The sequence below is a fragment of the Tamandua tetradactyla genome, chromosome 26 (genome assembly GCF_023851605.1).
Source record: "Tamandua tetradactyla isolate mTamTet1 chromosome 26, mTamTet1.pri, whole genome shotgun sequence".
Lineage (NCBI taxonomy): Eukaryota > Metazoa > Chordata > Mammalia > Pilosa > Myrmecophagidae > Tamandua > Tamandua tetradactyla.
Window position 1 is genome coordinate 43,523,376 of NC_135352.1, and position 27,205 is coordinate 43,550,580.

Consider the following 27,205-nt stretch of genomic DNA (forward strand, 5'->3'; position numbering starts at 1 on the left):
TTAAAAGGACTCCAGTAGTAGGGTTGAGACCCTGAATGAAGGAGGTCATATCTTAAATGAAGTAGCTTCTTCAAAAGGTTCTACTTAGAATGGCTCCACACCCATAGGAATGGATTAGATTTGAGAACATGTTTTTCCTGGGTACATACAGCTTCAAACTACAACAGCTGGTAAATGAGAATTCTGTATTTTATGCATTATTTGCCTGTAAGACCACAAATTCTCTAATTAAAAAAAACATGTGGCTGAAGGGAGGGAAATAGTTGAGGAAAATATTAATTAACTTTATGATTTCATTATGTATTATATACACTGGCCTGGGATGTTAAGCTAATTGTAGGTTCTGCTCATTTTTGAGGAAAAAAGGCTACATACTCACATAGATGCGTATTTTATAAAATGGCAAGTTAAATTTTATATGAGGCTTTTATCTTCTGTTATTGCTCTTTCTAGTATTTATTTTGTTTGGCTTTAGATTTTAATTAGAATCTTCTAAAATAAATGGATTTAATATAAAGAAATTGGGGAAATTATTGTATACTTCTTCAGTCTGTAATCCTCCAGAATGTTTTTTAGTTCTTCGCAATTGAAATGTGTGTTAGTACATTGAAATGTGTGTTTCTCTAGAGAAACAGAACTAACAGGAGAGATCTGTAATTACGAGATTTATAAGAATGTTTCACATAACCGTGGAAATGGAAGAATCCAAAATCTGTAAGGCAGGCTGTGAAGCTGGCAGCTCTGATGAAGGGTCTGGACAAACTACACAGAGGAGGCTTGCTGCCTGAAGAAGTAGTGGAAAAATACCTCTGTTCTTCCTTAAAAGTTTTCAACTAATTGGTTTATTTGTGCAAACCATGCCTTTAGTTGAACGCAATTGTAATCAGCCACAGATGCAATCAGTTGACTGCTGATTTAATGTACCATCCAGACATCTGGTTTATCAGCCAGCCGTGAGGTATCCTTGCAGCAACTGTCAGGCCAGTGCTTGCCTGACCAGACAACTGGACATCATCACTTTGCCAAGTTGATACCAGAACCTATCCATCACAGCACACCTCTGTCAACTTACCAGCTATAGACATCACCTTGAAACAGGCTTAATTTCCAAATAGAACACAATAACATCTAACAGTGTTTAGCTGTCGTGTATACAACCAGAAATGCACTCTATCTTTCCAAAATAGGGTGTAAGTCCTTAGGTAATATTCATTCTTTTTTTTAACTTTTTTATTGTATAGTATAAAATATATACAAAGTAAAGAAATAAAAAAGCAGCAGTTTTCAAAGCACTCTTCAACAAGTAGTTACAGGACAGATCCCAGAGTTTGTCATGGGCTACCATACAATCCTCTCAGATTTTTCCTCCTAGCTGCTTTTTTATTTAGATGGCTTAAATAATTTTTTATCACCACAATCGATTCTTTTTCTTTCTTTTTGGTGAAAAATAGTATATATACAAAAAAGCAATAAATTTCAAAGCACAGCATCACAATTAGTTGTAGAACATATTTCAGAGTTGTTATATAGCCCAAACACCACTAAAGAGAGGAATAGAAAGATCAAAGGTGAAGGTGGAATTATACAGAGAAGATAGGATTTAACAAATGAATACGATTGCTGAATCACTGATATCTCTTAGTCTCCATTGTCTTAGAGAAAGAAGCTTGAAGTAAAACCTAAAAGTGTGAAATACCATGTAGCATTCACTCTTAAACTTCGTATCCTGTGACTTAAATACTATAACATGAACAGTACAACTTAAGTCATATGATAAAAGGAAAACAAGATATTTTCATATGTACAAATGCAAACATACTCAAAACAGGGAGGAAATATTCATACAGTTACAATCCTCCTTTCTATAACTGGTCACGTGGTCATAGTCCATATTTATAACTACTTTCTTCTACTACCCGTTCCATGTTCCCTTTACTGTTGGCAAGTACTTCAGCTGGTACTTATTTTGTCAGTGGTGTTAACCAAACCTTCATTCCTGAAGTTTCTGGGCAATTGGTAGTCCGGTCTGGATTGGGTTGTTGCGGTTTTCCATTGACTTTAATCACAGGGCATGGTAGTAGCAAGCGATGCCCTAGGGGATCTCCTATATTCCAGGAAAACCCTTTACCACCATTGTGTAGTTGCAGTCCTATTTCCCTTTGATAGTCAGGATCAATCACTCCAGACAGAACAGTAATCCCCTTTCATGCCCATTGATTCAGTGGTATGAGAAGCCCAAAGTGGCCAGATGACAGTTTTAACTTCCAGTTCAGTGGAATCATTGTTGTGTCTCCTTGCAGAAGCACTTCTCCATTTGGAACTAAGACCTGTAGACCAGCAGAGCTTAAGGTTTCAGGGACAGGAAGCAAAGCTTTTCTTTGTGCATCACTAGGGATAGTAGTGAGTGGTGCCACTCCCATTTCCATCCCTTTATTCCTGGACCCATGAATCCTGGCTGTGGGAGAAACAGCTCCCACGCAATGGATGCTGATTCAGAACATACACAGCCTCCTGGAGAATACTACCCCAACCCTAAAGGTATTGCCACCTAGCTGGCACCATAATGAGTCTTCAAAAGGCCATTCCACCATTCTATCAACCTAGCTGCCTCTGGATGATGGAAAACCTGGGAAGACCAGATTTCCGTGAGCATGTACCCATTCCCCCACTTCATTTGCTATGAAGTGGGTTCCTTGATCAGAAGCAGTGCTGTGGAGAGTACCATGATGGTGGATAAAGCAGACTTTTTGAATAAGCATTACATGGAAGGAAGGCAAACCCATATCCGGAGTGTGTTAGGGTTCTCTAGAGAAGCAGAAGCAACGGGATATTTGTAAATGTAAGATTTATAACGATGTCTTACACAACTGTGGAAATGGAAGAGTCTAAAATCTATAAGGCAGGCTGTGAAGCTGGCAGGTCTGATGCAGGGTCTGGACGAACTACACAGGAGAGACTTGCTGGCTGAAGAAGCAGTGAAAAAGTCTCTCCTCTTAAAAGTCTTCAGCTGACGGGATTATTGTGCTAAATGTGCCTTTAATTGATCACAGATATAATCAACTGCAGATGTAATCAGCCACAGATACAATCAACTGACTGATGGTTTAATGTCCCAGACTTCCGGTTGATCAGCCAGCCATGAAATATCCTTGCAGCCACCATCAGGCCAGTGTGCGCCTGACCAGACACATAGATATCATCACTTTGCCAAGTTGACACCAGAACCCAACATCACAGAATGACTTATAATCGGCTACATTGGATTATTTGTATTAAACTTAAAATGTTTGTATATATTTATAGTTGTTGCAAATTGACTTTAATGACTCTCATTTCTGTCTTCTACTGTTCCATCCATTCTATTCAATCTTTTTCAAAATCCACAGTCCACAACACTCTAAATTTTAGATAATTTCGTTGTTCCCAAGAGAAAGATAACCAATAAACATACCCCCGCCAAATAGGAATTCTAAACCTCCCCTTAATTCTTTCCCTCCCCCCCCCCATTTTTCACCCCTACTGTTTTGCAGGGGTACTGCTGATGTTTTCCTGCTAATTACACCCCACAGCATGCAACAGCAGCCACCCTCCCCACACCTGCACCCCAGACCCAAATACTCCCCGTCACACCCTTGAAACAGTTTCTGCAAGGACCCATTTATATTTCTAGTGTCAATCAGAGGAACACGTAGGGTCTATACAACCCCTTTCAATCTTGTTCACCTTCAATATGGTAATATTAGTTATAGACATACTAGAGAACTGCCTTCACTTCTATCCCCTTTCATCTGAGCTCAGCCTCATTAGCTAACTGTTCATCTATCTCTAGCTTCTATGTATCTCTAAGTCCCCTCTATTCTGTATTATAAGCCTCCGATTGGACCTTTACTATGGTCATAAAAGTAGAGTCATACAGTATCTATCCTTTTGTATCTGGCTTATTTTACTCAGCATTATGTCCTCAAGGCTCATTCATCTTGTCATGTGCTTCAGGATGTCATTTAATCTTGTTTGCTGCTTAATATTCCATGGTATGTATATACCACATTTTGTTAATCCACTTGTCTGTGATAGGCATTTAGATTGTTCCCGTCTTTTGACGATTGTGGATAGTGCTGCTATGAGCTTCGGTGTGCAAATGTCTGTTTGTATTCACTGCTGTCAGCTCTTCTGGGTGTATACCGAGCAGTGCTATTACTGGGTCATAGGACAACTCACCAAGGTCTTCCATAGCGGTTGTACCATAATACATTCCCACTAGCAGTGCATAAATGTCCCAATATCTCCACATACTCTCCAACATTTATACTTTCCTGTTTGTTTGTTAGCAGCCATTCTTATAGGGGTGGGGTGGTGTCTCATTGTACTCTTGAGCTGCATTTCCCTTACAGCCTGTGAAAATAAGCATTTCTTCATGTGCTTTTGAGCCATCTGTATTTGCTCTTCAGAAAAATGCCTGTTCATATCTTTAGCCCATTTTATGATTGGGTTGTTTTTTTGTTATTGAGTTGTATGATTTCTTTATATATACAGGATATCATACCTTTGTCCGATATGTGATTTCCAAATATTTTGTCCCCTTGAATTGACTGCCTCTTCACATTTTTTTTATTAATTAAAGAAAAAAAAGAAATCAACACAACATTTAGAAATCATTCCATTCTACATATGCAATCAGTAATTCTTAACATCATCACATAGATGCATGATCATCATTTCTTAGTACATTTGCATCGATTTAAGAAAAGAACTAGCAAAACAACAGAAAAAGATATAGAATGCTAATATAAAGAAAAAAAGAATAATAATAGTAAAAAATAAAAAGAAAAGGAAAAAGAAAAAGAAAAAAAAGAGAAACAAACACAGACAAAAAAAAAACCTATAGCTCAGATGCAGCTTCATTCAGTGTTTTTTTTTTGTTTTTTTTTAATTAACGGAAAGAAAAAAAAGAAATTAACACAACATTTAGAAATCATACCATTCTACATATGCACTCAGTAATTCTTAACATCATCACATAGATGCATGATCATCGTTTCTTAGTACATTTGCATCGGTTTAGAGGAACTAGCAACACAACAGAAAAAGATATAAAATGTTAATACAGAGAAAAGAAATAAAAGTAGTAATAATAGTAAAAAAAACAAACAAACAAACAAAATAAAAACAAAAAAACCCCTATAGCTCAGATGCAGCTTCATTCAGTGTTTTAACATGATTAATTTACAATTAGGTATTACTGTGCTGTCCATTTTTGAGTTTTTGTATCTAGCCCTGTTGCACAGTCTGTATCCCTTCAGCTCCAATTACCCATTATCTTACCCTGTTTCTAACTCCTGCTGGACTCTGTTACCAATGACATATTCCAAGTTTATTCTCGAATGTCCGTTCACATCAGTGGGACCATACAGTATTTGTCCTTTAATTTTTGGCTGGACTCACTCAGCATAATGTTCTCTAGGTCCATCCATGTTATTACAAGTTTCATAAGTTTATCTTGTCTTAAAGCTGCATAATATTCCATCGTACGTATATACCACAGTTTGTTTAGCCATTCTTCTGTTGATGGACATTTTGGCTGTTTCCATCTCTTTGCAATTGTAAATAACGCTGCTATAAACATTGGTGTGCAAATGTCCGTTTGTGTCTTTGCCCTTAAGTCTTTTGAGTAGATACCTAGCAATGGTATTGCTGGGTCGTATGGCAATTCTATATTCAGCTTTTTGAGGAACCGCCAAACTGCCTTCCACAGTGGTTGTACCATTAGACATTCCCACCAACAGTGGATAAGTGTGCCTCTTTCTCCGCATCCTCTCCAGCACTTGTCATTTTCTGTTTTGTTGATAATGGCCATTCTGGTGGGTGTGAGATGATATGTCATTGTGGTTTTGATTTGCATTTCTCTAATGGCCAGGGACATTGAGCATCTCTTCATGTGCCTCTTGGCCATCTGTATTTCCTCTTCTGGTAGGTGTCTATTCAAGTCTTTTTCCCATTTTGTAATTGGGTTGGCTGTCTTTTTTTTTTTTTTTTTTTTAATTAATCAAAAAAAAGAAAAGAAATTAACACAACATTTAGAAATCATTCCATTCTACACATGCACTCAGTAATTCTTAGTATCATCACATAGATGTATGATCATCATTTCTTAGTACATTTGCATCGATTTAGGAAAAGAACTAGCAAAACAGCAGAAAAAGATATAGAATGTTAATATAGAGAAGAGAATTAAAATAATAATATTAATAAAAAAAATATATATATAAAAGGAAAAAGAAAAAAAACAAAAACAAAAGATAAAAACAAACAAACAAAAAACTATATTTCAGGTGCAGCTTCGTTCAGTGTCCCAACATAGTTACATTACACTTAGGTATTATTGTGCTGTCCATTTTTGAGTTTTTGTATCTAGTCCTGTTACACAGTCTGTATCCCTTCAGCTCCAATTACCCATTATCTTAGCCTGTTTCTAACTCCTGCTGGTCTCTGTTACCAATGATATATTCCAAGCTGATTCTCGAATGTCGGTTCACATCAGTGGGACCATACAGTATTTGTCCTTTAGTTTTTGGGTAGATTCACTCAGCATAATGTTCTCTAGGTCCATCCATGTTATTACATGCTTCATAAGTTTAGTCTGTCTTAAAGCTGCATAATATTCCATTGTAGGTATACGCCACAGTTTGTTTAGCCACTCGTCTGTTGATGAACATTTTGGCTGTTTCCATCTCTTTGCAATTGTAGATAATGCTGCTATAAACACTGGTGTGCAAATGTCCGTCTGTGTCTTTGCCCTTAAGTCCTTTGAGTAGATACCTAGCAGTGGTATTGCTGGGTCGTAATCCATTCTGCCATTCTATGTCTTTTGATTGGGAAATTCAGTCCATTAACTTTTAGTGTTATTACTGTTTGGATAATATTTTCCTCTACCATTTTGGCTTTTGTATTATATATATCATATCTGATTTTCCTTCTTTATACACTTTACTCCATACCTCTCTCTCTTCGGTCTTTTCGTATCTGACTGTAGTGCTCCCTTTAGTATTTCTTGCAGAGCTGGTCTCTTGGTCACAAATTCTCTCAGTGACTTTTTGTCTGAGAATGTTTTAATTTCTCCTTCTTTTTTTTTTTTTTTTTTTTTTTTTTTTAGGGAGGAAAGGAAGGAAAGACAGAGAAGGAAGGAAGGATGGAAGGAAGGAAGGGAGGAAGAAAGGGAAACATTTTTAAACATTTTCTTGTTTTATTATATTTTGTTTGTTTGTTTGTTTTTTACATGGGCTGGGGCCGGGAATCGAACCGGGGTCCTCCGGCACGGCAGGCAAGCACTCTTGCCCGCTGAGCCACCGCGGCCCGCCCCAAATTTCTCCTTCATTTTTGAAGGACAATTTTGCTGGATATAGGAGTCTTGGTTGGCAGTTTTTCTCTTTTAGTAGTTTAAATATATCATCCCACTGTCTTCTAGCTTCCATGGTTTCTGCTGAGAAATCTACACATAGTCTTATTGGGTTTCCCTTGTATGTGACAGATTGTTTTTCTCTTGCTGCTTTCAAGATCCTCTCTTTCTCTTTGACCTCTGACATGCTAACTAGTAAGTGTCTTGGAGAACGCCTATTTGGGTCTAATCTCTTTGGGGTGCGCTGCACTTCTTGGATCTGTATATTTAGGTCTTTCATAAGAGTTGGGAAATTTTCAGTGATAATTTCTTCCATTAGTTTTTCTCCTCCTTTTCCCTTCTCTTCTCCTTCTGGGACACGCACAACACGTATATTTGTGCGCTTCATATTGTCATTCAGTTCCCTGATTCCCTGCTCAAGTTTTTCCATTCTTTTCCCTATAGTTTCTGTTTCTTTTTGGAATTCAGATGTTCCATCCTCCAGTTCACTAATTGTAGCTTCTGTCTCTTTAGATCTACCATTGTAGGTATCCATTGTTTTTTCCATTTTTTCTTCTTTGTCCTTCACTCCCATAAGTTCTGTGATTTGTTTTTTCAGATTTTCTATTTCTTCTTTTTGTTCAGCCCATGTCTTCTTCATGTCCTCCCTCAATTTATTGATTTGGTTTTTGAAGAGTTTTTCCATTTCTGTTCATATATTCAGCATTAGTTGTCTCAGCTCCTGTATCTCATTTGAATTATTGGTTTGTCCCTTTGACTGGGCCATATCTTCAATTTTCTGAGCGTCATCCACTATTTTCTACTGGTGTCTGGGCATTTGATCAGATTTCCCTGGGTGTGGGACCCAGCTGGTTGAAAGGTTTTTCTGTGAAATCTCTGGGCTCTGTTTTTCTTTTCCTGCCCAGTAGGTGGCGCTCGTGGCGCTCATCTGTCTGCGGGTCCCACCAGTAAAAGGTGCTGTGGCTCCTTTAACTTGCCAATCCGAATATCGCAGTCGGCCCAGGAAACCGCGCGTGGAGGGGGGTTCGCCGGCCGCCGCGGCTTGGGGGAGTGCCGGTCCAAATTGCCCAGCTGGCCCGAGATACCAAGCGTGGCGGGAGGACCCCGCTATCCAACGTTCCCAGTCAGACCGGGGACCCACGTGCGTGGAGGGGACCCCAGTCACCAGCCTCCCCGGCCGGGAAAACGTGCGCCCTCGGGTATCTCACCGCAGCGGATTCTCCCTGCCCGTTCAGCCGTTCCAGAATGGGGTACGTTGTCTTTTTGGTCTCTGTCGTGGCTCCGGGAGCTGTTTCGTATTGTTTCTGTTTCTTTAGTGGCTTTTCTGGAGGAGGAACTAAGACCCGCACATCTTACTAAGCCGCCATCTTCTCCGGAAGTCCTGGGTTGACTGTCTTTTTGTTGTTGAGTTGAACAATCTCTTTATAAATTCTGGATACTAGACCTTTATCTGATATGTCATTTCCAAATATTGTCTCCCATTGTGTAGGCTGTCTTTCTACTTTCTTGATGAAGTTCTTCGATGCACAAAAGTGTTTAATTTTGAGGAGCTCCCATTTCTTTCTTTCTTTCTTCAGTGCTCTTGCTTTAGGTTTAAGGTCCATAAAACCGCCTCCATTTGTAAGATTCATAAGCTATCTCCCTACATTTTCCTCTAACTGTTTTATGGTCTTAGACCTAATGTTTAGATCTTTGATCCATTTTGAGTTAACTTTTGTATAAGGTGTGAGATACGGGTCTTCTTTCATTCTTTTGCATATGGAGATCCAGTTCTCTAGGCACCATTTATTGAAGAGACTGTTCTGTCCCAGGTGAGTTGGCTTGACTGCCTTATCAAAGATCAAATGTCCATAGATGAGAGGGTCTATATCTGAGCACTCTATTCGATTCCATTGGTCGATATATCTATCTTTATGCCAATACCATGCTGTTTTGACCACTGTGGCTTCATAATATGCCTTAAAGTCCGGCATCGCTAGACCTCCAGCTTCGCTTTTTTTCCTCAAGATGTTTTTTAGCAATTCGGGGCAGCCTGCCCTTCCTGATAAATTTGCTTATTGGTTTTTCTATTTCTGAAAAATAAGTTGTTGGGATTTTGATTGGTATTGCATTGAATCTGTAGATCAGTTTAGGTAGGATTGACATCTTAACTGTATTTAGTCTTCCAGTCCATGAGCACGGTATGCCCTTCCATCTATTTAGGTCTTCTGTGATTTCTTTTAACAGTTTTTTGTAGTTTTCTTTATATAGGTTTTTTGTCTCTTTAGTTAAATTTATTCCTAGGTATTTTATTCTTTTAGTTGCAATTGTAAATGGGATTCATTTCTTGATTTCCCCCTCAGCTTGTTCATAACTAGTGTATAGAAATGCTACAGATTTTTGAATGTTGATTTTGTAACCTGCTACTTTGCTGTACTCATTTATTAGCTCTAGTAGTTTTTTTGTGGATTTTTCCGGGTTTTCAACGTATAGTATCTTATCGTCTGCAAACAGTGATAGTGTTACTTCTTCCTTTCCAATTTTGATGCCTTGTATTTCTTTTTCTTGTCTAATTACTCTGGCTAGAACCTCCAGCACAATGTTGAATAATAGTGGTGATAATGGACATCCTTGTCTTGTTCCTGATCTTAGGGGGAAGGTTTTCAATTTTTCCCCATTGAGGATGATATTAACTGTGGGTTTTTCATATATTCCCTCTATCATTTTAAGGAAGTTCCCTTGTATTCCTATCTTCTGAAGTATTTTCAACAGGAAAGGATGTTGAATCTTGTCAAATGCCTTCTCTGGATCAACTGAGATGATCATGTGATTTTTCTGCTTTGATTTGTTGATGTGTTGTATTACATTAATTGATTTTCTTATGTTGAACCATCCTTGCATACCTGGGATGAATCCTACTTGGTCATGATGTATAATTCTTTTAATGTGTTGTTGATACGATTTGCTAGAATTTTATTGAGAATTTTTGCATCTATATTCATTAGAGAGATTGGTCTGTAGTGTTCTTTTTTTGTAATGTGTTTGCCTGATTTTGGTATGAGGGTGATGTTGGCTTCATAGAATGAATTAGGTAGTTTTCCCTCCACTTCGATTATGTTGAAGAGTTTGAGGAGAGTTGGTACTAATTCTTTCTGGAATGTTTGATAGAATTCACATGTGAAGCCGTCTGGTCCTGGACTTTTCTTTTTAGGAAGGTTTTGAATGACTGATTCAATTTCTTTACTTGTGATTGGTTTGTTGAGGTCATCTATTTCTTCTTGAGTCAAAGTTGGTTGTCCATGTCTTTCCAGGAACCCGTCCATTTCATCTAAATTGTTCTATTTATTAGCGTAAAGTTGTTCATAGTATCCTGATATTACCTCCTTTATTTCTGTGAGGTCAGTAGTTATGTCTCCTCTTCCATTTCTGATCTTATTTATTTGCATCCTCTCTCTTCTTCTTTTTGTCAATCTTGCTAAGGGCCCATCAATCTTATTGATTTTCTCATAGAACCAACTTCTGGTCTTATTGATTTTCTCTATTGTTTTCATGTTTTCAATTTCACTTATTTCTGCTCTAATCTTTATTTCTTTCCTTTTGCTTACTTTGGGATTAGTTTGCTGTTCTTTCTCTTGTTCTTCCAAGTGGACAGTTAATTCCTGCATTTTTGCCTTTTCTTCTTTTCTGATATAGGCATTTAGGGCAATAAATTTCCCTCTTAGCACTGCCTTTGCTGTGTCCCAGAAGTTTTGATATGTTGTGTTTTCATTTTCATTCGCCTCGAGGTATTTACTAATTTCTCTTTCAATTTTTTCTTTGACCCACTTGTTGTTTAAGAGTGTGTTGTTGAGCCTCCACGTATTTGTGAATTTTCTGGCACTCCGCCTATTATTAATTTCCAACTTCATTCCTTTATGATCCGAGAAAGTGTTGTGTATGATTTCAATCTTTTTAAATTTGTTAAGACTTGCTTTGTGACCCAGCATATGGTCTATCTTTGAGAATGATCCATGAGCACTTGAGAAAAAGGTGTATCCTGCTGTTGTGGGATGTAATGTCCTATAAATGTCTGTTAAGTCTAGGTCATTTATAGTAATATTCAGATTCTCTATTTCTTTATTGATCCTCTGTCTAGATGTTCTGTCCATTGATGAGAGTGGTGAATTGAAGTCTCCAACTATTATGGTATATGTGTCTATTTCCCTTTTCAGTGTTTGCAGTGTATTCCTCACGTATTTTGGGGCATTCTGGTTCGGTGCATAAATATTTATGATTGTTATGTCTTCTTGTTTAATTGTTCCTTTTGTTTGTATATAGTGTCCTTTTTTGTCTCTTTTAACTGTTTTACATTTGAAGTCTAATTTGTTGGATATTAGTATAGCCACTCCTGCTCTTTTCTGGTTGTTATTTGCATGAAATATCTTTTCCCAACCTTTCACTTTCAACCTATATTTATCTTTGGGTCGAAGATGTGTTTCCTGTAGACAGCATATAGAAGGATCCTGTTTTTTAATCCATTCTGCCAGTCTATGTCTTTTGATTGGGGAATTCAGTCCATTAACATTTAGTGTTATTACTGTTTGGATAATATTTTCGTCTACCATTTTGGCTTTTGTATTGTATATATCATATCTGACTTTCCTTCTTTCTACACTCTTCTTCATACCTCTCTCTTCTGTCTTTTTGTATCTGACTCTGGTGCTCCCTTTAGTATTTCTTGCAGAGCTGGTCTCTTGGTCACAAATTCTCTCAGTGACTTTTTGTCTGAGAATGTTTTAATTTCTCCCTCATTTTTGAAGGACAATTTTGCTGGATATGGAAGTCTTGGTTGACAGTTTTTCTCTTTTAGTAATTTAAATATATCATCCCACTGTCTTCTAGCTCCATGGTTTCTGCTGAGAACCATAGTCTTATTGGGTTTCCCTTGTATGTGACAGATTGTTTTTCTCTTGCTGCTTTCAAGATCCTCTCTTTCTCTTTGACCTCTGACATTCTAACTAGTAAGTGTCTTGAAGAACGCCTATTTGGGTCTAATCTCTTTGGGGTGCGCTGCACTTCTTGGATCTGTAATTTTAGGTCTTTCATAAGAGTTGGGAAATTTTCAGTGATAATTTCTTCCATTAGTTTTTCTCCTCCTTTTCCCTTCTCTTCTCCTTCTGGGTCACCCACAACATGTATATTTTTGCGCTTCATATTGTCCTTCAGTTCCCCGATCCCCTGTTCAAATTTTTCCATTCTTTTCCCTATAGTTTCTGTTTCTTTTTGGAATTCAGATGTTCCATCCTCCAAATCACTAATTCTATCTTCTGTCTCTTTAAATCTATCATTGTAGGTATCCATTATTTTTTCCATCTTCCATATGTTCTGTGATTTGTTTTTTCAGTTTTTCTATGTCTTCTTTATGTTCAGCCCATGTCTTCTTCATGTCCTCCCTCAATTTTTCAATTTCGTTTTTGAAGAGGTTTTCCATTTCTGTTCATATATTCAGCATTGGTTGTCTCAGCTCCTGTATCTCATTTGAACTATTGGTTTGTTCCTTTGACTGGGCCATATTTTCAATTTTCTGAGCGTAATCTGTTATCTCTGCTGACGTCTGGGCATTTAGTCAGATTTCCCTGGGTGTTGGACCCAACAGGTTGTAATATTTTTCTGTGAAATCTCTGGGTTCTGTTTTTCTCATCCTGCCCAGTAGGTGGCGCTCGTGGCACTCGTTTGTCTGCGGTTCCCACCAGAAAAGGTGCTGTGGGTCCTTTAACTTTGGAAAACTCTCGCCATGGGGGAGGTTCGCCAGCCGAATCGGCTTGGAAGAGTGCCAATCCGAATCTCCCAACCGGCCCAGGGATCCAAACGCAGGGAGGGTCGCCGGCCGCTGCAGCCCGGGAGAGCGCCCGTCCGAAACTCCTAGCTGACCCCGGGCGCCAAGCATGGTGGGAGGGTGCCAGCCGCCGCGGTCCAGGGGAGTGCACCGTTCCCAGCCGGACCGGGAAGCCACGTGTTTGGAAGGGACCCCGGTCACCATTCTCCATTGCCTGAAAATCTCCAATCCAATTCTCCCAGCTGGTCTGTTGGGCTGCGCGTGGGGGTGGGGCCCCAGCCGCTGCGGCCTGAGGGGACCGCCTGTCCAATTCTCCCAGCCTTCCCGGGAAGGAGGGAGGGAGGGACTCTGGCCACGTGCCGCCCCGGCGAAGCCTGCGCCCCTCAGTGATGTCACCGGAGCGGGTTCTCCCAGCCAGTCAGCCATTCCAGAATGGGGTACACTGTCTTCTTGATCTCTGTTGTGGCTCCGGGAGCTGTTCTGTATCGTTTCTACTCCCCTAGTAGCTGTTCTGAAGGAGGAACTAAGACCCGCGCGTCTTCCTAAGGCGCCATCTTCTCCGGAAGTCCTCTTCACATTTTTGACCAAGTCTTTTGAGGTGCAGAAGCTTTGATTTTGAGAAGTTCCCATTTATTTTTTTCTTTTGTTTCTTGTGCTTTGGGTGTAAAGTTTAGGAAGCCACCTCCTACAACTAGGTCTTGAAGATGTTTCCCTACATTTTCTTTTAGAAGCTTTGTTTTCTTTGTTCTCATATTTAGGTGTTTGATCCACTTTGAGTTCATTTTTGTATAGGGTGTAAGGTAAGGGTCCTCTTTCGTTCAGTTGGCTGTTGATATCCAGTTCTCCCATGCCCATTTATTGAAAAGACTATTTTATCCTAGTTCAGTGGATTTGGGGGTCTTATCAAAAATCAGCTGACCATAGACTTGGTGGTCTATTTATACACTCTTGATTTGATTCTATACTTCTGTCTTCATGCCAGTACCATGCTGTTTTGACCACTGTGGTTTTATAATGTTTTTTTAAAATATTTACTGTAAACAACAAGTGAACATACAAACATTTTTGACATACATTCTTGATATAGTAGCAATCAGTGGCTCACAATACCATCACATTCTTGTATTTTCTTTACTCACTCTCTGCTCATGTAATTAACGTGTTCTTTTCCTTTATTTATTTGTTTTTTTCCTTTATTATTTCTTAAAGCTTTCTCCAGTAAGCCTTTCTTTACTCCTCTTAAATATTTCCTTTTGCACATCTGTTCCACAGCTCTTACCATATGTTTTTTTCTGATTGTTTTTTAAATATCTTTATTGAAGCATATTTTATATTGCATATTCTCCACCCATTTCAAATGTAAAACTCAATGATGTTTTCAGGTTGTTCCATCTGTGTACCCCATATTATTAACAGACTCTTCCAACATGAAAAAATTAGATTGGCCAGAGCCCAAACACCCCTAAAGAGAAGGATAGTCAGATGAACGCTGATGGTGGATTTAGACAGAGAAAATGTGATTTAACAAATGAGTATGATTGCTGAATCATTAAATTGATGTCTCTTTTATTCTGTAGTATCTTAGAGCAGCTAGAAGTAAAAATCTAAAATTAAGAAATTGTAACCACACCAAACTCTGAAATATGTTCAACAACTAATTGTGGTGCTGTGCTTTGAAGTTTATTGCTTTTTGTATATATTGTATTTTTCACAAAAAAGAAATAAAAACATCTAATGTGATGATAGAAAATATGTATTCCTTCTAGCCTCTTATATTCTGAAGCAGCTAGAAGGGAAAATCTGAGAGGATCGTATGGTAGCCCATGACAAACTGTGGGATCTGTTCTATGACTGCTTGTTGAAGAGTGCTTTGGAAACTATTGTTTTTTCTTTCTTTGCTTTATATATATGTTATATTATACAATAAAAAAGTTTTTAAAGATTCAATACTGTTTTAGTAAATTTCCCATGTTGTGTATCATCATAAATCAATTTAAAACATTTTTATTACCCCCATAAGATCTCTTGAGCATTTACTCTTAATTTCTGCCTTGGGCAACCACTAATCTACTTTCTCTGTATAGATTTTCCTAGTAATGGACGTTTTATGTACATATGATAATACAGTATGTATTCTTTCCTGACTTCCTTTACCAGGCACGTTTTTTAAGTTCATCCATGTTGTAGTATGTATCTGTAATATGTTTCTTTTTATTGCTGAATAATATGTGATTGTATGGGTATAACCTTATCATATATTCTTAAAAATATCTGTTTTTGTAGCTAGGCCAAGTAGAAACTTTATTTGTCTGTGTATGTTCAATGATAGATATAAGGCTGGCAAATAGTTGACATTCAATAAATATTTGTTTTTTTATATGAGTGGAAAAAAGAATTATACTGAACAAATATTACTCCAGGATTTAAGTTAGTGATTGAAAGAGCCAGTTATAAAAATGATTATTTAAACTGGCCTAGAAGACTTTTCAATGAAGCAAAACTTATAAATTATAAAAATAAATAGAGCAGTTCTTATTATTTATACGCAAATTGTACAAATCCTCCATGAAAATCTGTAAATCAAAGCAGTTACTCATATAACCAGGTTTTTAGTAAAATCATTTTGTGCAACTGCTGTATTGGCTTGTGTGAATTGAGGTTCCCACAAACACTGGACAAACACAAAATTTTAGGATGGGAAATGAAACAGTTTTATTTAAAGTTAGAGAAGGAAGTCAATGTAATCAAGATACACAGCAGAGAGATCAGTTTTATCCTGTTGCAGATGGAACTGAAAGCTTCCAGGATTCCCCCAAGGAGTGTTAGTTACCATTAGTATACAGTTCTAAAAAATATGCCTGAGGGTCTTATCAAACCTTCAGAAAGTTCATCTGCCTTCTTCAGGTCCAGCTGTATATAAATGAGGCCACAGCAGATCAGAATGCAGCTGTCCCTGTGTATATACTAGAGATATGTTGCGTCTGGAACAGTTGTACTTTACTAATCTCAGAGTTATATACTGCATAATCTGATGACTAGAGAATGGTACGTATGTAATGCAGTCATACTATGCCCAGCATTCTCAATTAACATGTCTTGGATAAAGTGAAGACCTGGATTTGATGGCCTGAAACTAGTTTACGATTTAGCTATGAAGCTTTATCTGTGAGTCACCTATAGAGATTATCTAATCCTAGAAGATTCCAGTTGTGAGAAGTTCACAAGAAGCACTTAAAGTGATTTTAAGGTGCTTAAAAACCTTAGACCACTATCATTCAGAGTTTTGGGGGAAAACAGGTTTTAAGTTTTTAAATCTTAATTTCATATTTAAAATATTTGCATGTTTCAGTAGCAGTCTTAAATGTAAAGGAAATAATCATTTGGGGTGTGAAAATCAGAAGTGCTCCAATCTTACTGAAAACCAAGGAAGGCATCATTTCATAAATTTTTTAATCTTAGCATAACTCACTTATATCTCCTAAGAGAAGCTGTAGGAAGTCTGTGTGCCTTGTGGCCAAAATCCAAGTAAAATCACAGTCCAATAAGTTACTCATCTTTCTTCTGCAACTCTAAAATGAACTTCAGTTGATACTGTACTGTGAGTTACCTGATTATTGTTGCTGTGTTATATTTATTTATCTATCTCCAGAACTTAACACTGTATCTGTTATGTGTGTATATATGTGTGTATATGCACACACATACGTATATATAATATATATTATTAATAATAGATGTTACAATAATAAAAATAATACATGTTGGTTACACATATTTTATATGTATTCTAAGTGCAACATATTTAAATTCTTTCATAATCAGAGGAAAACACAGAAATAAAAATGGAAGAAATTAGAACAAATAACTGTGTTTTTAATTTTTTCTCTAGCCTGTCCATTTCTCTTAAATGTATGTGATGTTCAAGGAATTCTGACATAGTTTTTTATGTTTTCAAAAACTCATCCTTAAAAATTAAACATTCTATTCTTTTCTTTTTTTATGTTGCTACAATTCTGTTTTAATTTGGCTTCAATACATTTGAAACAAAGTTCTGAAATGAGCTTAACTACCTGGGAACTTACTAAGGTCCAATCTAAAATAATTTTATGTCTATAAGTAGAATAGATTAAATAAATGTAAGAGAAGCCTTTTTGTGAAAGTTTGGAGCATAAATGTTACAGATTTTATTTCTATTTAAAATATTACAAAATGTGATATAGGAAATAGATGCCAATATATACGTATGGAGCTATTTCTTCATTCCAGAAAGGCTTATTTCATATAAGCTAAGCCTTTCTCTGTATTCTGAACCCCTCCCAAAAAAATTTAGATGAAGTATTGTTTTTCAGTTTTTGTAGTATTTGGAATTAACTTCTTGGAATCAATGTGGTTGACTTTATTTGTCTGAATTACTCAGGCAAAAAGGACAGCTAGCCATGGAAAGAGCTAAACAAGTAGAAGAGTTCCTACAGCGAAAACAAGAAGCTATGCAGAATAAAGCTCGAGCTGAAGGACATATGGTATGATATTTTTTTGAGATTTTGAACATGTTAGTATTCAGAATGAAGGTTTGGAATAAGGTAAGTATAAATGAAAAGAATTATAATCTAACAACCTTATACATAAACTAAGAAATACTGAAGAGTCATTGCCAAGTATATAAAACTATATATCTGGTTTCAGTCTCTCTTCTATTTGTTTTACATCAAGAGTAAATTTCTCTTGTTGCTTTCGTTAATTGGGAATAACTTTATGGTTATATCCTTCCTATGAAAAGAGTAGAAAATCTAGGTATAGCAGTGCGCATATTCATATTAAAGAAATGCATTCTGACACAGCTGGGTTCCTCTTCCCCCAATATATGTTTGATTTTAAATACTACTAAGTGGCAATACATTTTGGAAGCTAAATGGGAAATTAATATTTGAGTAGATATAGGGGTTACTATGCATTTGCTCAAAAGCAAGTTGAAACAAAATTCTATTAAAATCTCCAATTATGCCATGTAACCAGATTATTAAACCATTTATCAGTTTTCTTCTGTTGAATAGGCTAACAGAAGAATCTCTTAATTGTATAATAAATGAAGAAGGAGTATTATTTCTCTTGAGAAGTGCTGCTATTTTAACTCACATTGTCATACCATATTTATTTGTACTAATACAAAAATGCCTGCAGTTAAAAATTAAACACTTTATTCTGTATTCATAGATTCTTTTTAATGATAAACACTCATTTATTGACTGTGATATATTAAATTCTATGCTACCAGGAGAATATAGGAAAAACAGTAAGGGAGATAGACAAACCAACAAGTAAGTAATGATAACTGTTTTTTTTTTTTTTTTTTTTTTTTTTTTTTTTTTTTAAAGGAAAGACAGAGAGAAGGAAGGAAGGAAGGAAGAAAGGGAAACATTTTCTTGTTTTATTGTATTCTGTTTCTCCGTTTTTTGTTACATGGGCTGGGGCCGGGAATCGAACCGAGGTCCTCCGGCATAGCAGGCAAGCACTTTGCCCGCTGAGCCACCGCGGCCCGCCCAGATAACTGTTTTTTTAAAGATCACTATGCCAGGCATTATGTTGAGCAGTTTGTATGCATTATCTCTTTTAGTTTTCACCAAAATCTGAACTTTGATGTAATGGTCATTTCATAGGATATATTACAGTGTAAAAAAACCTAAGTATGAGGGCAATATATAAGATTCTACAAAGGTTTCATGTACTAGGGTAACTTTGCAGAAACCTACAGACTTCAGATGGATTCCTGGGCCAGATAAGCCCTGAAACCTTGAGGGGCCAGCCTCTCCAGAACATCAGCTAGTTCCATCTCCCTACCCCATATTATTGACAGACCATTCCAGCATGAAAAAGTTAGAATGGCCATGGCCCAGATACCCCTGGAGAGTGGGATAGAAGAATCAAGGGTGATGATGGAGTTGTAGGGTTTGACAGACCAGTATGATTACTGAATCAGTATGTTTGTATTTTTTTTAATTTCCAATATCGTAGAGCAGCTAAAAGTAAAAACCTAAAGTTGTTGAATTGTAACCCATACCAAACTCTGAAATCTGTTCTACAACTAATTGTTGTGCTGTGCTTTGAAATTTGTTTCTTTTTATATATATATATATGTTATTTATCACAAAAAGAAAAAAAAAAGTCTATTGTAATGATAAAAAAAAATTACTTCTGGCCTCCTATATTCTGAAGCCGCTAGAAGGTAAAATCTGAGAGGATGGTATGGTGGCCCCGACAAACTCTGGGATCTGTCCTGTAACTGCTTGTTGAAGAATATTCTGAAAATTATTGTTTTTTTCTTTCTTTCTTTGCTTTGTATTTATGTTATATTATACAATAAAAAAAGTTTTGTTTTGTTTTAAAAAATCTCACTATGAAAAAATAACTTCTGCTCAGTTTTGGAATGATGGGATAAACTCACTTTGCCCAGCTCTTTCCCTCTAAATACAACTAATATTTGATGGCTAATATAATAGAATTCTAAAAAGCTAGAAAGAAGAAGGCTAACTAGCCAGGGACCTCAGGACTTCAGGAATGAGAACATGGTTTGTTTTGCTTTGCTAATGCTGCCAGAATGCAATATACTAGAAGTGGATTGGTTTTCACAAAGGGGATTTATTAACTTACAAATTTACAGTTCTAAGACCATGAAAATGTCCAAATTAAGCCATCAGCAAGAGAATACCTTTCACTCAGGAATGGTCAATCGGGTCTGGGGCTTCTCTGTCACATTGGAAGGCACTGGCAACAACTGCTGGCCCTTCTCTCCTGGTGTGCTAGTTTCCTAGCTGCCAGAATGCAATATACCAGAAATGGAACAGCTTTTAAAAAGGGGAATTTATTAAGTGACACATTTGCATGTTCTAGGGCCATGAAACTGTCCAAATTAAAACAAGGCTATAGAAAGTTCCAATCTGAGGTATCCAGGGAAAGATACCTTTGTTCAAGAAGGCCAGTGATGTTCAGGGTTTCTCTCTCACCTGGAAAGGCACATGGCGAACATGGCAATGTCTGCTAGCTTTCTCTCCAGGCTTCTTATTTCATGAAGCACCCCCTGGGGTGTTTTCCTTCTTTATCTCTAAAGCTCTCTGGCTGTGTGGGCACTGTGTCTTTTTCCAAAATGGTTCCCTCTTAAAGGTGGGCCACATCTCTATGAATAATCAAAAAGCTCCCACCTAGCAATATTGAATGAAGATTAAAGGACATGGCTTTTCTGGGGTACACAACAAATCAAACTGGCACATTCTACACTTTGGACCCCCAAAAGACATCTTTTTCCAAATGCAAAATCCATTCATTCCATCGCAGTATCAGAAAGCCTTAAACAATTTCAGAAACAATACAAATGCAATACAAAGTCAGAAACAGTACAAAATCTCATCAGTCACCTACATGCATGGTTTTTCCTAAGGCAAAATTCTCTTCTGGCTCTTAATATATAAAACTCAGAATGAGTTATTTACTGCCAGCATATAAAGGAGGGACAGTCATAGGGTACATATTCCCATTTCCATAGGGAGAAATTGGGAGGAACATAGGGGTCACAGGACTCAAACAGTTTTGAAAACCTGCAGGGGAAACTCCATTAGACTTCAAAGTCTGAGAGTCATTTATCTTTAGGGCTTTTGAAAGCAGCAGTCCCACCCTTTGCAAGGGCCTGCATAGCAGCCCGCCTTTTCTCAACCCCACGCTCTCCAAGCATGGGGCCGCACCTGGGCTCCCTGCCATCTCTGGGGCACATGCTTACTTAACCCCTCCATGTGGTGGCAACCAGGCTCTCCCCAAACCCCAAGGAATGTGCTCCATCCTCTCCAAGGCCTGAGGCAGTACAACTCAATTTTTAAAAAGAAAAATTAACAAATTGTATACACCTTTTTTCCCTCAGAAAATGGAAAAGGAGAGAGTATTTTCCATTAATTTTATGTGGCCAGTATTATCTCAATACCAGAACTAGGCAAAGAAAGACGGCACATGAAAGACTACTATAGACTGTATCTCTCGTGAGTTTAGATGCAGAAGTCCTGAACAAAATTTTAACAAATCGAATCCAGCCATAATGAAATAGAATATTATGTAGGAATGCAAGTCTGTTTCAGTATTTGAAATCAAGTCTTATGTGCCATACAAACAGGATAAAGAAGAGAAATCACACATCATGTTATTTGATGTGGAATTTGCTCAGTTGATGTAGAAAAATCATTTGACAAAATTTCAACAGCCATTATAATAAAAATTATCAGTACAGTAAAAATAGAGAGGAGTTTTCTCAAACTCATAATAAGCAGCTACAAAAACTCAACGTCTAAAATTGTAACTGTAGATTGAAGACAATGCCTTCCCTCTATGATAAGGAAGAAGGCATGGATTTTTCCTTGTCATGCTCTTATATGTTGTATGGTACTGGAAATTCTAGCTGTTGCAATAAGAAAGAAAAAGAAGTAAGAGATAGGCAGATTTGAAAAGAATAAAACTTTATTTCCAGTTGACGTGATTATTTATCCAGAAATTCCCACGAAATATAAAAAAACTTAAAGCTAAAATGTAAATTCAGTATAATCGCAAGATACAAGGTCAATACATACAAATTTGTTGCATGTCTACATACTGACAATAAACAAGTAGAAACTGACTTTAAAAAAAGTACTCTTTGTAGGGGGTGCAAGGGTAGTTCAGTGGTAGAATTTTTGCTTGCCATGTGGGAAATCTGGATTCGATTCCCAGCCCTTGCAATCCCCCCACCGTTGCACCCCCCCCAAAAAAATCAACAAATGGTGCTACTATAATGGAATAGCCACATCGAAAAAGAATAAAATGTGACCCCCACCATACATTTATGGTGTATGGGCTATCTCTTACTTCTTTTTCTTTCTTATTGCAACAGCTAGAATTTCCAGTACCATATAACATAAGAGCATGACAAGGAAAAATCCATGCTTTTTTCCTTATCATAGAAGGAAGGCATTGTCTTCAATCTACAGTTACGATTTTAGACATAAAAATATATATACTGTTTGTAGTTGCTCCTAAGAAAATAAGAACATGTATACCATCTACATGATTCAGATGACAAAATACCAGTGAAAGAAACGAAATAAGACATATTCTTAGATTGGGAGATTCAACTTGTTTCCCACTCATCTTAAATTGATCTAAGTTTAACACAATTTCTATCAAAATCTCAGCAGTTTTTTATAGACATAACAAGCTTATTTTAAAATTTATAAGGAAAAAGAAAGGCCTTAGAACACCTAAAACAGTTATGAACTAAGGAAAATGGCAGGAATAACTTCCTAATGCTAAGGCTTACTTACAGCTACTTAATCAAGACAAAATAGTCCTGGCTGAGGAATACACATAGAACAACAGAGCAGCATATAGTACCCCAACGTAGATCCACAAAAGATTATGTCCAGTTAATTTTTGTCAAGGAAGAAAAAACAGTTAAATGGTGAAGGGATAGCCTTTTCACTAAATAGTTCCAGAGGAATTGGACAACCATAGGTTGAAAACAAGAGAAGCTCAACCTCATATAATACCTCAAAATGAATCATTTATGTAAAACATAAATCTATAAAACTTCTAGAAGAAAAGTTTGAAAAAAATAAAAGTACTGTCCATTTAAGGAAAAACTGATACAATGAACTTCATCAAATTAAAAACTTTGGTCTGTGAATGATTTAGTTAATTGGAAGAAATTTCAAATTATAGACTTGGAGAAAGTATCCAAGAAAGCACATGTATCCAGAACATGTAAAGAACCATCAAAACTCAGTATTTAAGCATACACACACACACACTCACACACACACACACACTCACACAGCTCAGTTAGACAAAAGGCAAACAACATGCCAGACATTTCATGCAGGAGGGTGTATAGATGGTAAGCACATGAAAAGATGTTCAGTATCATTATTAGACATTAGAGAAATGCAAATGAAAACCGCAATTGCAATATGACTACACACCTTTCACAATGGCTAAGATTACAAAATAGCAATGAAGCCAAATGCTGATGTGGATGTGGAAAAAGGACATGCATTACTGGTGGGAATGGAAAGTGATAAGGCCACTCTGGAAGACAGTTTGGTAATTCCTTTTAAACCTACAACTAGACTTACTGTAAGACCCAGCTATTGCATTCTTGGGCATGTATTCCAGAAAAGTTTTCATAGTACCTGTATTCATAAAAGCTAAAAACTTGAAACTACCCAAATGTCCTTCAGTAGGTGAATGGATGAACAAACTGTGATATATCCAGCAATTAAAAAGATTGAACTACTAATGTATGCAACTACTTACGTGGACCTCAAGGAAATTTACTTAGTGAAAGCAGTTAATCTCAAAAAAATGTGAACTGTATGATTTCATGTATAAGACATTAATGAATTAGTAAAGTTATAGAGATGGAGAACAGATCAGTGACTCACAGGTGTTTTAGGATTTGACAGAGAGGTGACTATAACAATGAAATCTTATGGTGGTAGTACAGTTAAATTTCTTGGTTTTTAGTGGTAATTTCATGAAGCTATGCGTGGTGAAGTTGTATAGTTACACAGACGTGCAAATGTGTGCATTTATAACTGGTGAAATCCCTTCGGTTTTTACCTGATTTTGATAGCATGTTATAGTTATGCGATCTGATAAACTTGGGAGAGGCTGGGTGAAGAGCTCCTCCCCCACTACCTACATGTCTTTTTCTTTTTGTAAATCTATAGTTCTTTCAAACTTAAAAGTGTTTCTTTTAATAACTTCAAAAAAAAAATCTATTCTTTACTTATTTTTTTCAGACACCATGAGGGGAAGATATAGTCTATATAGCTGTCCTTAAAATACTCAGTTCTTTGCCGCCCATTCTCCTGGTAACTCTGTAGCTATTCCCATGTCTTTTCAGAACTTACCCTACATCTCTTTGCCTAGCTCTGCCTATTTCCTATCTTCCTTCAGTTCTCCCACTCTCTGACCTTGTATTACAAAAGTTAAAAAACCGATTAGAAAATGCCAGGACCTCCTTGAAGAAGAGAAGAAACTAAATGGCAAAGTTTCCTATCAGGGTGGAACATGGAAAGGCTCATAAAATAATGCTTTTTGTTCTGGCACACCCAATGAAGTAGGTGGTATTATCATGCCCAGACTTAGAGCTCATTTAAGTAACTTTGCTTAAGGTCAACAGTTTTTATGTGGCACTGACAAATACCTGGTCTGGCCTGAGTCCAAAGTGCATGTTCTTACTTCTCATACCCGACTGCCCTTCCACCATGACAGTACCATGTGATGATTACTACTGCGAGAGGCCCTCATAAGGAACAGGCTGTAGGTCAGAAGAGACTCACCTAACTCAAGAGAAAAGGCTGGGCAAGGCTTTTCAGAGGGAATTTATTTGATTTAAGTTTTGAAAAACAAGTAGAGTTAGCCATTTCAAGATAGATGAAATCATGGCAAAGTCCACAAATGAGTAGAATCTGTCATATATGATCGAACAGAGGCAGAGAAGAGGCTAAAGATGACTAAATCACAAATGGCCTTACCTGCCATTTTGGATTAAACTTTGAAGTTAATGGGAACCAATGAAAGATTTAAGTGTAAACTGATGTAAAAGAGAGTTTCAGAAAGGTTACTCTGACTGCATTTTAGAGCATATACTGGAAGATAGATAGGAGACTAGAGGTCAGACGATAAATTAGATCTTTGGGAAATTCGAGAGTCAAAAGAAGAACTCCTGTGTTAAGGCAAAAACTAAAAGGATGAGTTATAGAGTTACTAGTGATAGAATTGGAAATTTAGCAGTCATTTGTATGTGGCAGGTGAGAGAGAGGAAACAAAGATAATTCTCAGGTTATTGACTTGGGTGGCCGATTGTGATCAATAAGTGAAATAGGAATAAGATCATTTGGTAAAGGGAATGATAATGTCATGTTTATAGATTATTTGAGGTACCTTTGTTACGTAAAATTGCGGTTGTCCCGATGTTGGTTAAACACTGAAGTCTAGTTCATGACAAAGGGCTGCAGTGTTCCCTTAGATTCAGGAATTGGCAGCACATGTTAAAGCCTGGGGAATGAGAAAAGGAGGAGGTCAAAAAAGAAACTCCAGAGAATATTCACATTTCTTTCCAAGAAAGAAAGGAATCTGTGGATAAAACTGGAGATTAGAAAAACCCAAGAGAGTGCTGTTATAAATACTGAAGAAGAGAGGTTTTTAATTTATGTGTAAATTATGAAATACGTATTTTATAGTGGAATATTGTGGAAATTATAGCCAGTGAAAATGATGAATACAAAAGGACTTTCAGCAAGAGAATATCAGAGCAGTAGACAGGGAAATGGAACTGAGAGGATGTTGTAAATTAGGAGAAACTTGAAGAATACTTATGTGCTGAAAGAAGAGAAGGATAATTTACAATCTGATACTTCTTTTGAAGACTATTAATTCTTTGTAGTAAGGAAATGGTTCCATGATTGTAATAAACTGTGCTCAGAAAATGGATCCATTGTGATTGGGTATGATCATTTGCAGTATAGCAACAGAATCTGCCTGAATGCAAAGAGTTTGATTTACATTTTAATATACAGTACATTTGCTCAATTCAGAAGTAGTGAGCACAAATATATTATTTTGTGTGTGTGTTGTTGTTGTTTTCCTTTGCATGGGCAGGGTCTGGGAATTGAACCCAGGTCTCCAGCTCAGCAGGCAAGAATTCTTGGCGCTGAACCACTGTTGTACTGCCCTGTGTGTATTTTTAGTACATAGACGTGTATTGAAATGGATTGGTCCTTTGTGGAGGAAAAATTTGATTTGGAATTTAGCTAATCTCCAAGGCAGTTTTTAAAATCTTAGTTTACTTAAATGGCTAATAAAAATGTAATTGTTTTGTGTTTTGAATAATTATGTTTTAGGTTTAATTGCTTCATTCTCTTCTTACTGAATATATTTGTTAAGCTGATGGAGGAAAATGCGAGAGTTTGTTATCAGGGTTTATGAGCTAGAAATGATCAGTATTGCCAAAAGAAATAAATTGGCACCTGGATATTCCTAGATGAAATTATGATGTAGCTTTAGTCATTCTTAAACTTCGTACATTAAATAATAAACAGGGAATCCTGCAAAACCTGGCAGCTATGTATGGAGGCAGGTCCAGCTCTTCAAGAGGAGGGAAGCCAAGAAACAAAGAGGAAGAGGTATGCTTCCGCATGTTTGCTTACCTCCGTCACATAGCCATTTTTGAGTTGATTGCCTTCTTTCTTTGCATGGTTTAAATTCTTAACAATTATTTGAGGATTTTGTAAGTCTGTTGATACCTATTAATATATTTCGACTGACAAACTGTGTGTCATAATTTTGCTTCATAATTGTTATTCGTTATTCTCAGTTGAATTTCTTTTCTTTTGATAAAATTAAAAAATTGTAGTTATAATTTACTTCCTTTCAGAAATAAATTGATCGAAATTAAACATGTGAAAGCTAATATTTCATTTCCATTAACCATATTTCAAAACTTTTATTTTTGTGTTCAGATTAACATTTTTTCTTAAATTGAGTTTTTTTTTTACCAGTAAAAATGTGAATAGTTTTTCTTTTAAATTAAGTTGCTGGGTTTTTTTTTTCTCTGTGTAGGTTTATCTGGCAAGGCTGAGACAAATAAGACTACAGAATTTCAATGAGCGTCTACAGATTAAAGCCAAACTTCGTGGTGAAAAGGTATGTTGAAAATAAATTAAAAAAAAAGTAATTGGATAGAGTGGGTGCAAGGGTAGTTCAGTGGTAGAATTCTTGCCTGCCATGTGGGAGACCTGGGTTCAATTCCCGATCCATGTACTTCCCAAAAAACAAACAATATACAGATTCAACAAATGATTCTACAATAATGGGATATTCACATGGAAAAATAATGAAATGTGACTTAGCCATATAGCACCCACACACAAAAAGTAATTGGATAAAGAGAGATGGTGCTGAGGGTAGTTCAGTGGTTAGAATTCTTGCCTGCCGTGCAAGAGACC

General features: G+C 36.8%; 1 protein-coding gene across 18 annotated transcripts in view; it reads left to right on the plus strand.

Moving 5' to 3' along the window:
- Positions 1-27,205, plus strand: part of NEK1 (NIMA related kinase 1) — a 295,240-nt gene that overhangs the window by 130,628 nt on the left and 137,407 nt on the right. For 12 of the 18 annotated variants that reach the window (XR_013169104.1, XM_077144462.1, XM_077144465.1 and 9 more), the window contains 3 exons: positions 17,605-17,707; positions 26,300-26,383; positions 26,820-26,903. Coding sequence is in view for 17 of the 18 variants with exons in the window: in XM_077144462.1 (XP_077000577.1) it covers positions 17,605-17,707; positions 26,300-26,383; positions 26,820-26,903 (271 nt within the window). In the remaining variant the exon portion in view is untranslated. Of the gene's footprint in view, positions 1-3,050; positions 3,488-17,604; positions 17,708-26,299; positions 26,384-26,819; positions 26,904-27,205 lie in introns of those variants that run through there. The other 6 variants (XM_077144466.1, XM_077144471.1, XM_077144472.1 and 3 more) reach the window with 2 other exon arrangements.